At 40.6% G+C, this 13907-nt stretch overlaps 1 protein-coding gene across 2 annotated transcripts in view; it reads left to right on the top strand.

The window, feature by feature from the left end:
* The window catches only part of macrod2 (mono-ADP ribosylhydrolase 2), a 416544-nt gene that overhangs the window by 123584 nt on the left and 279053 nt on the right, over positions 1–13907 (top strand). For both annotated transcript variants that reach the window (XM_053333715.1, XM_053333714.1), the window contains exon 4: positions 3370–3399. In XM_053333715.1, coding sequence (XP_053189690.1) covers positions 3370–3399 — 30 coding nt within the window. The remainder of the gene's footprint in view (positions 1–3369; positions 3400–13907) is intronic.

Genomic DNA, 13907 nt, shown 5'->3' with positions numbered 1-13907 from the left:
CCTTAGAGGATATTTTAGAAAATATTTTTACGATTAACTTTCATGAATTGAAAATACATTTAAATAGCAATAGCTACGTCTACGCCTATGCTCAGTGAATCTGGGTTTATGCCATGGTTAGGTTACATAACCAACATTGTTGCCATGATTTCCTGTGATGGCCCCCACCTGTCACTCAAAGCAGTCACGTCCTTAACTATGCATAACTTTAAGCCTTTATACAATTTAAATGAGTGGATCACATAAATATTCACCCCCCATACTGTTGTCATGAACATTAGCTATAGAGACCAAAATCGTCTTTTGTGTCAGACTGTAAACATGTTTATGCCTGCTGTAAATTTGGGCATTTTAACATGGGGTTTATGGAGCCAGCCTCAATTGGCCATTCAAGGAACTGCAATTTTTGGCACTTGAGCGTTGGCTTCATTTTTTAGCCCTGGAGGTTGCCGCTCGGTGCATACGCGGCACCGTATGTGTTAAGATAAATTGCCAAAACATGTTTTCATGACATTCTGATCATTATAGGAGAGGATGCAGGGAGAGAGGAAATGAAAAGGCATAAAGCAGCTTTTTTTTTTTTTTTTTTACCCTTCCCTATTTCCATATTTATCAATCCTTCCGCAGAGATGAGATGGCTGTCGAACTCTTTTCATCTCCCATTGTGCCATCACTGTGATCATACCAAGTCACATGTGGTTAGAAAGCATCTATCATGTCAACTACCGTGTTCACCACTACTACTATACCCCTCCACACACACGTGCACAAACACTGTCCTGTGTTGTCCTCGGTTACATTTGGGGAAAATACATAGACCCTAGAGACTTATCCTTACCCTACCTATAACCACTACTTCCCTAACTCTTATCTTAACTCCCCCCACAGCCCCTACAATCCATACCCCAACTCCACCACACACACACACACACACACACACACACACACACACACACACAGACACACACAGACACACACGCACAAGAGTTCTGTCAGACTGATTAGCAACCACATCTCCAATCTCTGATTAGGTGTGGAGTAAATGAAGCGCCCCTCTCAGGTATGCATTTCCATAATGTCAGGTAATTAAACCCCAGTGTTTTAATAGCTCATGAATAGGAAGACTCCCCAGGAGACTACAGAATGATGATAGACTTTACTGAAAACTAGCTTACTATTAGCTTGCTTTGAACTGCCACTGAAACTATTACTTTCATCATACTGATAATGAGAAACGATAACAAGCTAAACACATTTATGCCATTGGAAAAGTAAGATACAAGAATTTTTTACAACTCGCTCTCACATATCTCTATTCATTTACCGATCAAAGTCAGATCTGGTACTTTTTTTCCCCTTTACTACATGTATTCACGCTTCAGGAATGTGAGCAGAACATTTCCAAACGGGTAATACAAGGCTGTTATGGAAATGATGCACATTGGAGTTGTGTGGTTGCTGTTGATAGTTGACAGATTCCAGCTCTAAACAAAGGCTGGGAGAGCATGAGCATCTTTTTCATCACAGAAAAACCTGGAGAGGTGCTATTGTAAACATGACAGTGGATTGTCAGTACATCCCTGTTTGGGTTGCTGTTTTTGTGTGTGTGTGTGTGTGTGTGTGCGTGTGTGTGTGTGTGTGTGTGTGTGTGTGTGTGTATGTTATGCTCATACCGTATGTGCACTCAAACACACATAACAAAAGCCCTTTGACGAAACAAATTCTGCAGAGGGAGAGATTCCTTTGTCCCAATGCCCACTCATATGTGAGGTGCTCAAATCAGAACAATGTAAAGCCATAATGGTGCCACAGAAAGGTGTGGAAGCTGAGTGAACTAGAAGTCCCCTTCTGCTTGTAATCAGACAAAAAAAAAAAAAAAAAAAAAAAAAGTAGCCAAAGGATTGTGCAGTGATTGGAGAGCTGCTCCCTGATACCGCATGTTCATTATCTGTTGCTTGTGAGTTAAAACATTTTTGAAAAATAATAAGCTTTTAATGGGCTAGTGTTCAATGCTAATGATACCCGATGCTGCAGCTGGATCTGAAGATCATTAAAGGCATGTGGCAGTGTATGATTCTGCCAATGCCCGCTATCTGAACTGCACTTCAAACACATCGGCTACCTACTCTCACTAACACCCAAATTAACAGATGTACTTTAAATCCCATCTAATCTCGTTTCCTGTCATGTGCAACGGACGTCTTTAACTGACAGGTAGAGCAAAATGAAAATAGGTTCATTTTTAATGATGCATCCTCCGCTTAGAAAAGCTCTCTGACATTACCTTCTGATGAGCCAGTAAATTACCACTAAAGTTGGAAATTGATGTGAATACAGGGTTAGGTCATGCAGCATTTCGGTTAGGTCATGCAGCATTTCAGCACTAAACTATCTTAAAGCTTATAACAGTGGTGTTCTACATATGTCACATTTGAGAATGGAGCCTCACTCTTTAAGATCACAAGCCTTGCACTGAAGAGCTCCTCTCAGCTCATATCAAACAAACAAACGACCAGACCCCGCGGAGCTGTGGTGAAATCTGGATTTCTCTATTGTACAGCAGTAGATACAACTATCTCAGATTGTAGGCTGCTGTTAATTGCTTTTAATGAGCCACATGTTTTATTGAGCATAACCTTTGTCAGGCTGCCAAATAAGAAATCAACTAAGGTGTGTATCTCTAAATTAGCAGATGACTGAATCACACGTGTTGCCAACTCTCTAATTCAATATTCAAAGAAAAACACTGCCACAATGATCACTTTTGTTTATTGGAGATAAACAAATTATGGCATCATTTTCTTGCTGCATGTTATTGTTACATTGGGACTACTGTGATGTTATTGGAGGCAACCGTCACAAGGCTTAATACAGTATTTTTAGATTTGGGTTTGTAAATGGTGTGTGATTACAGGTTTAAGTGAGAAAAAGACAAAAGTGCTGTAATATAGCAGCATAATTATTGAAGCCAATTATAGATCTCTCTTGGCTGTCTATACTGTAGCACTATCCTCCACTCTTTCCTCCATGATAAACCCTCCCCACTACCAGCTTCTTCTGTGATCACAATAAAATGAAGGCAAGAAAGAGACTTCTCAAATGTAGTTTTCAATGCTGTTGAAATGTACTGTACATTTTGATGAATCTTTGTATTCTGCTCTCAATTTCAGTGGCAATTTCTCAGTTCACTTCATTAGATGATATAAATGACACATTTGATAAATTGTGTGTTAGAGGTGCATTTGTGAAATACCACACTGGTGCAAGTTAAAGAATCCAAACTAAATAATGCTGACTCTATTGAATGATAAAGATTTGCTTACTCTTTGAAGTTTACTGACTCTTTTTTTTTTTCTCTTCTCTTTTCAGCAAACTCAAGTCTTCTGGGAGGAGGGGGAGGTGAGTGTACGCCTTTTGTTTTTCATTGTGTCATCTCCTTGTTTGTTCCTATGGTATTAAAGCAATTAAAGTTGCACTCATCAGATCTGGCATATGGCATATATATATATATATATATATCTATATATTCTTCTGTGTGGCAGACTTTAGTGTCTATTTCGCTCCGAGTGTCTGTGTTAAATGTGGGCGACTGTAAGGCCAAAACATGGGAGTATAGTGCAGAGGAACCTTGCACTATGCCACACTGAGAAATGGTCATTACTTTAGCAGCCTGCCGAAGAACATTATCATCAAAGTAACGGAGGAAATCTGAGGCAGCCAACCGTGGTGTGGGAATAATGGGTAGGGAACTCCAGGAGAATGCTACTGCCCAATCCCACTGTTCTTTTCTAAAAATTTGACTGTTACAGTGACATGATTGAGATAATCATTCTTCACCACCGTGGGACAATGTTGGGCTATAATGCATCCGGTTATATGTAGAATGTTAAGTTTTTGATCCGAGGGGGAAATTTTTGATGATATGTTGAAATGGTATAACAATGGAACAAGGTCACTGCTCCAGCCTTATCTGTTTATCCATCTGTGTTGGCTGTCACTTTGGATGTGTCACTGCCTCCTGACAGCACTCAGTTGTACAGGGTGATCCTAACCGGTACATTAGACATTGGTCCGTCCATCCATCCATCCATCCCTCTATCCATCTCTATCTATCTATCTGTCTATCTATCCATCTCTATCTATCTATCTATCTATCTATCTATCTATCTATCTATCTATCTATCTATCTATCTATCTATCTATCTATCTATCTATCTATCTATCTATCTATCTATCTATCTATCTATCTATCTATCTATCTATCTATCTATCTATCTATCTATCTATCTATCTATCTATCTATCTATCTATCTATCTATCTATCTATCTATCTATCTATCTATCTATCTATCTATCTATCTATCTATCTATCTATCTATCTATCTATCTATCTATCTATCTATCTATCTATCTATCTATCTATCTATCTATCTATCTATCTATCTATCTATCTATCTATCTATCTATCTATCTATCTATCTATCTATCTATCTATCTATCTATCTATCTATCTATCTATCTATCTATCTATCTATCTATCTATCTATCTATCTATCTATCTATCTATCTATCTATCTATCTATCTATCTATCTATCTATCTATCTATCTATCTATCTATCTATCTATCTATCTATCTATCTATCTATCTATCTATCTATCTATCTATCTATCTATCTATCTATCTATCTATCTATCTATCTATCTATCTATCTATCTATCTATCTATCTATCTATCTATCTATCTATCTATCTATCTATCTATCTATCTATCTATCTATCTATCTATCTATCTATCTATCTATCTATCTATCTATCTATCTATCTATCTATCTATCTATCTATCTATCTATCTATCTATCTATCTATCTATCTATCTATCTATCTATAGTGTAGAAGTATGCATGTTAAAAATGGCATATTTAATTTTACTTGGCCAAATCTTCTTCTAGTTTCATTTTTGAAATTCAACAACAACAACAACAAAAAAAAGACAAAATTATTCATTTGCAGGATGATTCTACTTTCTGTATTTATTTATTCATTAGGAGAAGAACACCTGGTGTGAAATGTGGGTCATCAGAGACAAGGGACAGGCATATAAAGCAACATCAAAGCTGCCACACCGTTAACTGCACAGTCCCACACGGTGTCCATTAGAGCATACACAGAGCTGTTGAAATCCTATTCACATTTAATCATGCTGCCTCGAGTGGCCCTCATCTCGTCTGATACGTGGTTAAGACTGCAAACTTTCCAGCCGTTGTTGCATAGCAGTGCGCCATCCCAATCTGTATCAGTGACATAGAGAGGGCCCTCAGCTCACAGCCGTCTGAACAACTTCTGTGATTGAGATCAGAGGTCACGAGCATCCGTCTCTATAACCAACCCCGGCCCTGTAAAGTAGGATATACCGTCCTCCTGATTGGTGTCTGTCTCCGCTGCGGTCGACTCTCAGTATTGATTTGCCACCTACAGAAAAAAAACACAAGAGGCAATTCTCTCCGCTGTTATGTTTTCATTATTGTTATTTTGTAGCAAATCATCTTTTTACAATACTCTTGAATCTTAGAACATGCAGCTTTTGTTGATTGATTCAGATCCCTTTTTCAACTAGACAATAGGTGTTACAGTAATACAGGTTGCTCCTTTTTTCAACACAACTGACAAAACTGAAGTCTCATTCTCAGCTGTCAACACTGGAACGTGAGATCTTATGCGTCAATTAATGTCATACTTTGGAAGAAAACATTTCGGTTGATTGTGACCTACAGCTGTGCTTATTAACTCCAGAGGAATTCTAATTGTAGCTAGTGCCATTTTTTTGAGAGCAAAGCCTCCTTTCATTCTTAATTGACTTCCAGCGATGCTATTCCTGCCAAGTTACTGGCACAAGATACAAGGTCAATTAACTCTAAAATGCTAAGACTCACATTTTTCTCATGTTCATAATGACCACAGCAAGTCTACATTATTTTATTATTTCTTATATGTGCTTTCTTTTGTAGCTTGTTTTTGTGTTTTTTGTTTTTTAGGGTGTTTTTCTGGTTTTTTTTGTGTTTTTTTTGGTCGTGCTAAAGAATGAAGAGATGATTATAACCAGCGAGAGATTGCTATTATCTACCAGAGAGCTGAAAATGTTATTTTTCCCCCCCAAAACAAAACCATACAGCGTTTGTCTTTTATCTGCACAAGGCCAAGAGAGGTATTATCTTCCAGTGTCTTTATCGCTCGAAGGTGGCTGCTAAACCTGCAAAACTGTTCACTCTGTTCTCACCCTGGCCCTCCCTCTACCTCTATCTGTGGTTTGGCATGTGAGGACCTCCTGCCTCGGTGGCGGCAGGGATCGATGTGAAGAGGAGATGTGCTCTCATATAGGGCCCTCCTTATCTCCCAGCTGTCTTCTCAGGGCTTTGCAGAGGGGAAACTTCACAACAGGATGATCCATCATGTTGGCCTCACACACCTGAGCCATGTTTAGTTCTCTCAGCTCAGGAGGTTTGATGTCCCGCTAGTATGTGAAAACTGGACAAAGTCCTTACTTCATGATAGAAAGTTAGTTTACCACCCACACACTTTTCTGACTTGGCTTTACATGACTTTAAGGAATAGTTGTTATTCCTTATGTAGCATGCATATGTATGATTTGAGAGAAAAGTTTCACCTGTACGTATCAGTAATTCAAGTGTGATATTCAGCCACAGCTTGTTTTGTTGGTCTGTAGCCAGAACAGTGTGAATAGAGTGGAAATTAGTGGAAATTTAAGCCCTTGGTGAGATGTCTTGTACCCAAAAACATCATTATATTTTGAGCATTAAGTTATGGAGACAAAAAAAACTCTAGAAAAGATTCGTATGCCCCGGTGCTCTATTAAATCCTTAGAAATCACTGATGGGAATTCCCTCTGGGTTGAATGTCTTCAGTATTATGTACACAATGGGGTTAACCAAAATAGCACCGTTATCTACGTGAGACATGTTGGTCTCACTGGGATTCCATACATTCATGGAGGGAAATAACAATGATCTCTGATAATAGCATGCTAAATGAGGCCTCTGTGAATAGAGGGTAATTATGAATGGTACCAGGTTGCTTGTGTGATGTGTGTCACAGCATGGCTGGATTGCTGGCACTGTCCCAAAAGAATAGACCTAATGTAAACATCATGTTGTCTATCTGTCCCTCCCCCCCACACCCCAATTTGTGTCTTCCTCACACACACACACACACACACACACACACACACACACACACACACACACAAACACGCAAGCACACACTGAGCCATGTAATGATACCACGAAGCCCTGTGTTGCCAGCGAGAGGGAGCCTCACTTGCCTTTGATGTCTCCATCCAGGAGGGGAATTGGCTCATTAGCATTCTAACCAGAACCGATGCCCATTTAGCAGTAGGCTTTAACTAGACCACCCAAACAAATCGTTCCTCTCAGGTCGGGCCTCGTTTCTCTGCTCCAGTCAAGCAGCAGGACTCATGCATAGTTGTTTTGTATGTCCTGACTCGAGCTAATTTAGCCACAGGCTGCTAACGCTCACTGAACTCACCAGCCTTTGTCATTGCTTACATAACATAGGCTGCACTGCTGTGTGCCCCCAGCTCTCCTCCCTCATTTCCTAAACATTGGTGTGAGTCATAGCAAGTTCCAACACATTCTAATATGTGGGATTAATTATGCTTGCTGTGATTATGTCTGGCCGTGGTGGTGCTCATGTGGTTCTCTACTCTCCTCTGTAACTAAAGATGTCATCGGATGTAGAATCACAATGACATGACTAGGCAATGCTTAGTGGCTCTACTGAGAAAACGATGTGCAGGCAAAGGCCTTTAAATTACAAATCTAATTACCTGAAGGAGTATAATGTCCTAGCTATGACCTTTTATGTGAAATATGAGAAGATGTGCTTATAGTAAGTTTATCTGACCACAGAAGCACAACATCAGCATTGCTATTTCAGCAGAACTACGCAGTAACTGCAGAGCTGGCTCTTACTACATCAGTGCTCAAGAAGCCTGCTTAAAAAAAGAAAATGTATCCAGTTTTGGACATGTTTGGATAATCATTTATCAAGATTTCTAAGTGCCTCACTGTGCTTATCTCTGTCTCCATTTGTTATGCAAAGAGCTCTGTTTTCTTTTCCTGTCACCTTCAGGTGAACCATTATCCTCTGTCTGGGTCCTGCCCGAGGCTTGTTTATTGAGTAGATTGGAGGGGACCAGGGCATGGTGTTCTGTGCAGGGGGAGGGAGGGGACGAGATATAGGATGGTGTTGTGTGAAGGTTTAAGCCGGATGGCCTTATGTCTGTGTCACAGCCTCATCAGCTCTCTGGAGGCCCCAGAGCCTCACTATATGATTAATCATTCAAAGATGACACATTATTCTCATAGCTCATAGATTGTACACTATGCTTGACTGATGGTCCTCAGTTCACAGATGGTAGTAAGAGCCATTAGCATAACTTACGACAGAGATAGTGTATTTCCCCATGGACTAGCCTAAATAATAATAAATAAAATGATGAATGGAATGCAAAGATTCTTCAGTCAGTGTGGTACCCCTGGGATTTACTTATCTTCTCGTATTTATCGGGCAGTTAGTTACACTGTGATATAAGTCCACCTTGTATTTGTGCTAAAATGATCACTGTGCTTTTTAAAGTGTATTTGTGACAGCGCCAATATAAATGTGTGTTGGGATGAACTCAAAGCATTAAAACATTTGTATTTTCTCTTTTTTTGTCTAAACTGAGTGTTTTTACCTTTCTTTTCAATAAGTTGTGTTCAGGACAAGGCATGGTACTGTTGCCTTCTTACACTGGATTTAGCCTGTGGCATTCATTTAAATAATTTAAAAAGAATAAAAAATAAATCTTATTTGAATTGAGTATAATGCAGGTCTGAGTTTATGCATTAACACTGTACTGTATGCTACCATTCACATTTTCTCTTTTTTAAAGTCTTACCCCAGTATACTGACTGCATGATATGCAAGAAAGCTGTAACACTCCAATCAGCTTCATTGGCAAATCAATTGTTTGTACCAAGTTGAAAAAAAGTGAGTTTATTCTTATGTTTGTTCTTTTGAAGAAGAGGGCTGTGATCTATAACACCTGTGTGATAGTCTCTTGCCTTTATTGAAGGTGCTAAAAATCTGTATTACTATATAATTATATGCTGTCACATGATGTAACTAACGGAAACATCAGTCATTATATTGAACAAAATATAATGTAACAATGACCTCCACGCTGTCATATCATTCCACCCAATTATAATAAAGACGACATATTTTAGAGGGCATTCCATTGAAATTAGCAGCTAACAAGGTCATCGTGTGGACTGCGGTTTGCGATACCCAAATAGCGATGGAAATAGCATTTTAGCGTGAAAGCTCTCTCTAATGCCGTCTCTGTCTCCCTCCTACCCTCACTGAGAACAGTCACCATGAACACTCCCTCCTCCTCCTCCTCCAAACAGCAGTGATGGATGGACTAATTGATGCAGAATGATTGGGCCATCCATTTTAACCTACAACAGTGGGTTCCATATTTAGGATTAGCGTTGCATTATAATGGGAAGGGAAGAGGAAATGGTCAGGGAGTCAATGAACAGTAGAGGGAGAGAGGGACAGCTTGAGGAAGAGTTATGAAAAAATTAGATATAAAGGGAGGCATAGAGAAAGACACAGAGTCATAATGAGTGTCAGTAACAGGACTGGTCAGTTGTGTAATGGTAAGCTTATGAGACATAAGAGAGTGTTCCAATGGGATTTATGGAGAGGTGTGTGCCTGAGAATGAGAGCAATATAGAGGGGCATAGCTGCCACGTGTCCTGGTATCCCTCTCTTAGCCTATGAATCATTCATCTCTGTCCCCATGTATAAATCAAGCTGCCGGCCGTCGCCTGCGGCAGTCATGTCATTAGCTAGTTGACGGCATCACTTGATCTCTGGCACTGCAGTGCGGGCGAGGGAAAGGACCTAACTTTAAGCAGCATACATATCAGCATATCAAACTGTATAGAGCTCTCTGTGTCTGGCTGTGGTGTAGAGAGCTTTGTGGAGCTTACCAGGACCACACAGAGACAGGCTTACTCAGAGAGACTCTCCTCTGACACTCACTGTTGCACTTTGCTATCAAATTGATGGTTTTAATGGAAACTGTGTGTGCATCTGTAAGGCACAAATATCACTTCTGTAAAGGTGTATTATATGTTATATTTTATTATAGTTGATTGCATTTGACAGCTGGATTGTCTTGCATTTGTAAACAGATATTTTTACATTACAATTGGAATTAATTAATGTCAGTATGTGTTGCTAGTGTTTGAAAATAAGTCATTAGCTGACTCCATGTCTTTTGTTGACATGTAAAATATGCTATTATAGCTTTCAGTGCATTTGATACTCCAGCAGAGATAGAGAATGAGAATAGCCCCAGTTATTCTTAGTACCCTACCACCTATTTCCAATATAATTTCTCACTGCCTTTCACCACTGAGGGGTCATTTGAGGTGGTGACTACACTGCTTTAGACTCTCTCACGTTGTATATTGTACCAGAGGACTGAAAAAGTGTGCAGCCTTATCAGTTTAAGTGGCTAGCTCTGCCAGCTGCAGCTCAAAACCTTGGAGCAGTAGCCAAGCCTTGAGGCAGCTCAGGTTAGGGATGTCTCTGAATAAGGTTGTATTTTGGCTTGCAGTGCTGGTAAAGTATAAATGTTTTTTTTCTTCTATTTTTTTTTCTTTTATACTTAGTTTGTTCATAGAACTGTTACATGACCATTTGTGTTTGTTTTGAAAGCTCTGATGTGTACCTTTTGGCGTGCATTTTTCTGCTTCTGCATGCTTTCAAGTATGCCTGCAAGGACACGGCACAAGCATACAGTAGACCATCTCGACTCCTTAGGATGATTTAGTTGAAAATAAATATATGTGATATTGTAGTTGGGTCCTCTCCTTCCCTCCGGGTTGCTGCTGTAACCATATTGCAGCTGCTTGTTTTCCTTTGTGTTTGACCTCTGCAGCCTCTCTCACCCTCTCTTTCTTTCTAGCCCTCTCAAAGAGGACTTCACTTCAAATAGGGGATAGGAAGAGTGATATTTTTCAATCCCACAGCATATTGTGCCCATTATGTATATTTCAACCACTTATTAACTCACATGCTTTTGTACAACAAAGGACTTGGACTGCAGTTTAAGGATCATCCACCTTATTCTGTCTCCTCTCATTGTACACAAAGTGAAAATACCACCACAGGGCTTGAGAAATGGGCAAGTGTCAATTTAGTTCTCTTCCACATTGCATCACACACGACCAAAACCCCCCAACCCCCACGTGCACCAGAATTTCTGGGTCAGTTGTTGAGATTTTAGACAACTCAAAGCATTACCAGCCCCAATGTCAAAGCATATTTGTGTCCTGCACAGGCCTTTCTGTGGCTGTTTTGGGGTTAGATCCTGCATTTGGTCTGTCCTTTTTCTTTTGCATGCACGTGTCTGCTTGCGTTTGCATGACAGTGTGCGTGAGTGTGAACGTGACTGTGCACACATTTGCTTCCGTGATGGCATGTCTGTGTGTCTGTCTGAATTAGCAATTGTGTGTGTGTGTGCGCGAATGATTCTTATTCTGGGATAACTGGATGCTGAGCTGTCTTGTCAGTTGACTCAGTGGTCAGTTTTGGTCCCGCTGCCCCCAGCAATGTAGGATGGAGTGATGAGATCTGACAGATGGGGACAGTTCTTAGCAGGGCACTTCCCCATCCCATAGTCTCACCAATCAAAGCAAGGCTGATACAAGGGCATCACAAGAGGCTCTGAGAGCTTCTCCACATGCTCACAAATGACTCAAAGACATTTGACTTGCCAATATACCAATCATGCGAAACCCTATTATTTTCAAAATGTTTACTTGGATTGCATATGTAATGCTGAAATTGTTGCAAAGTATATATTTGGAAGTGAGAACACTTCCAATAATAATAATAACAGGTGGGACAAAAGGTAAACAGAAATGGTGAAGTCTACATAAAACCATTTAACAAATTCACTTTGCTGATGCACAACCTGAACTGAATGCTGAGGCACTCTGAAATATGAAAGGCGTCTAGTATCAAAACTACATCCTTTGTTTGCTCTCTTTTGAAGTTGAATGGAAATGAATTTCTTAACCCAAGGGTTACTTCCATGCCATCCACTATTTATATCTAACAGCAGAGAAGGTAATTGAGGAACCAGTGGAGATCAATGGAAGAAATTAGTGGGACGTTGCCATTACACAGAGCCATTAAATCAATAAGCTGCCACCAGGCCAAACAGAATTACCTTTTCCTGTGTAATGTAAATTACATCAGTTTCCTTTGGACAAACTAATAGTGTTACTGATTTAAAAATATAAAATATCCACACAAGTGTAATAGTTTCCACACACATAACTTTATTAAATTAAGTGTGTATTTCCATTGTTTGCATTGTAGAAGCACTTTGCTGTACCTGTGCTGAACCCGGGTGTGGTTTGGTTAAGCATGGCTTAAGATTATGCTCTTTCTGTTTGTGTTAAAATTTGGAACACGAGACCACACACAATCAGAGGGAGTGAAGCTGCACTAACGGTTACCACCAAATAGGTGTGGTAGCACGTTTTGTTTAAACACTACAGTTTCAACCTTATGAGCTCCATTCCTAGATGGGAATGTACCATGTACCATTCTGGTATGTTAACTAGAGCTGGCTCCTGTTGCCTCCTTTACAGTGAAGGTACACATGCACACTGCATGACTGAGGTTTTATCCTGCTTAACGGTGCATGTCATAATTCCACTAACCACTGTGCATGACAAAAGCATAAATGAAAAAAACACACAGAGTGCTGATTACTCTCAAGTAATCAAAGTTTACACTAGCGTTGGGGTGGTTTATGGATCTGAAGCTTGAGTGCACTGATAATAGTGGTTTAAAGTAGTTTGAACTTCTGTAACTGTGGGTGAGGAAGGAGCATATTCATGTGAGCATCGCAGCTGGTTGGTGGCTGATTAGTGGCACTTCTTTGACACTTCCTGCACAGAAGCTGACCTGTTATGGTGGCCTTTTGCCAACTAGTTACAAACTGTCAAGCTTTCTGCATCTCTCATGGGGCAGCCTAGTTAGCTCTGTCTGACAGGCCGCTTGCCTACAAGTGAGGTTCCAGCCCAGGGAGGGCAGAGCAAGCTCCAGAGAAAAGCTGTCATCATTTTGTCAGACCACAAGGAAGAGGAGGAGTTTCTTTCTCCTGTCTCTCCCTCTCTCCCTCTCTCCCCCCCCCCCCTCTCTCTCTCTCTCTCTCTCTCTCTCTCTCTCACCCTCTATCTATCTTTCGCCTTGTGTTAGCCTGTTCCCTTGGTGAAGATCTTCACTTTCCAAGTGCCTGTTATGCTCTTCTCAGCCTGGCTGTGCAGAATAAACAGGCTGGTGTCAGAGGATGAATCGTCAAGCGCCCCCCAGGAGATGAGTCCGTTGTTGCGTTAACCCCCTCGCTGTTCCCTCCCGAGGGCCACAGCAGCCATCCCAGTATGCTAGCTGTGAGTGACAGAGAGACAGCCAGTTGGACTGAGGTGAAAGACGCTCCATGTGTCCTTCCTGAGGGAGAGATGAGCGCTTATACCGCAGGGATGATGCCCACCACTCCACCTAATCCTCTTTTCCCAGACACTTCATTATCACCCGCACACTGCAGCCGTGCACAGACAGATCTCTGAGGAGAGCCACAGAATCTCACATAAAGGTGGAGAGAGAGAGAGAGGAAGAAGAGTGAAAAAGGTGAGAAAAATATGAGAGGAGGGGGGTATGAAGAATGACAGAAGGATACACAGAGTAAAAAAGTGTGGTGGAGGTAGAGAACAGATGTCAGATGTAGTGGGCT

This window comes from Scomber japonicus, chromosome 14 (assembly GCF_027409825.1).
Source record: "Scomber japonicus isolate fScoJap1 chromosome 14, fScoJap1.pri, whole genome shotgun sequence".
Lineage (NCBI taxonomy): Eukaryota > Metazoa > Chordata > Actinopteri > Scombriformes > Scombridae > Scomber > Scomber japonicus.
The sequence above is the reverse complement of the archived record's forward strand: the minus strand, read 5'-3'. Positions and strand labels throughout refer to the sequence as shown.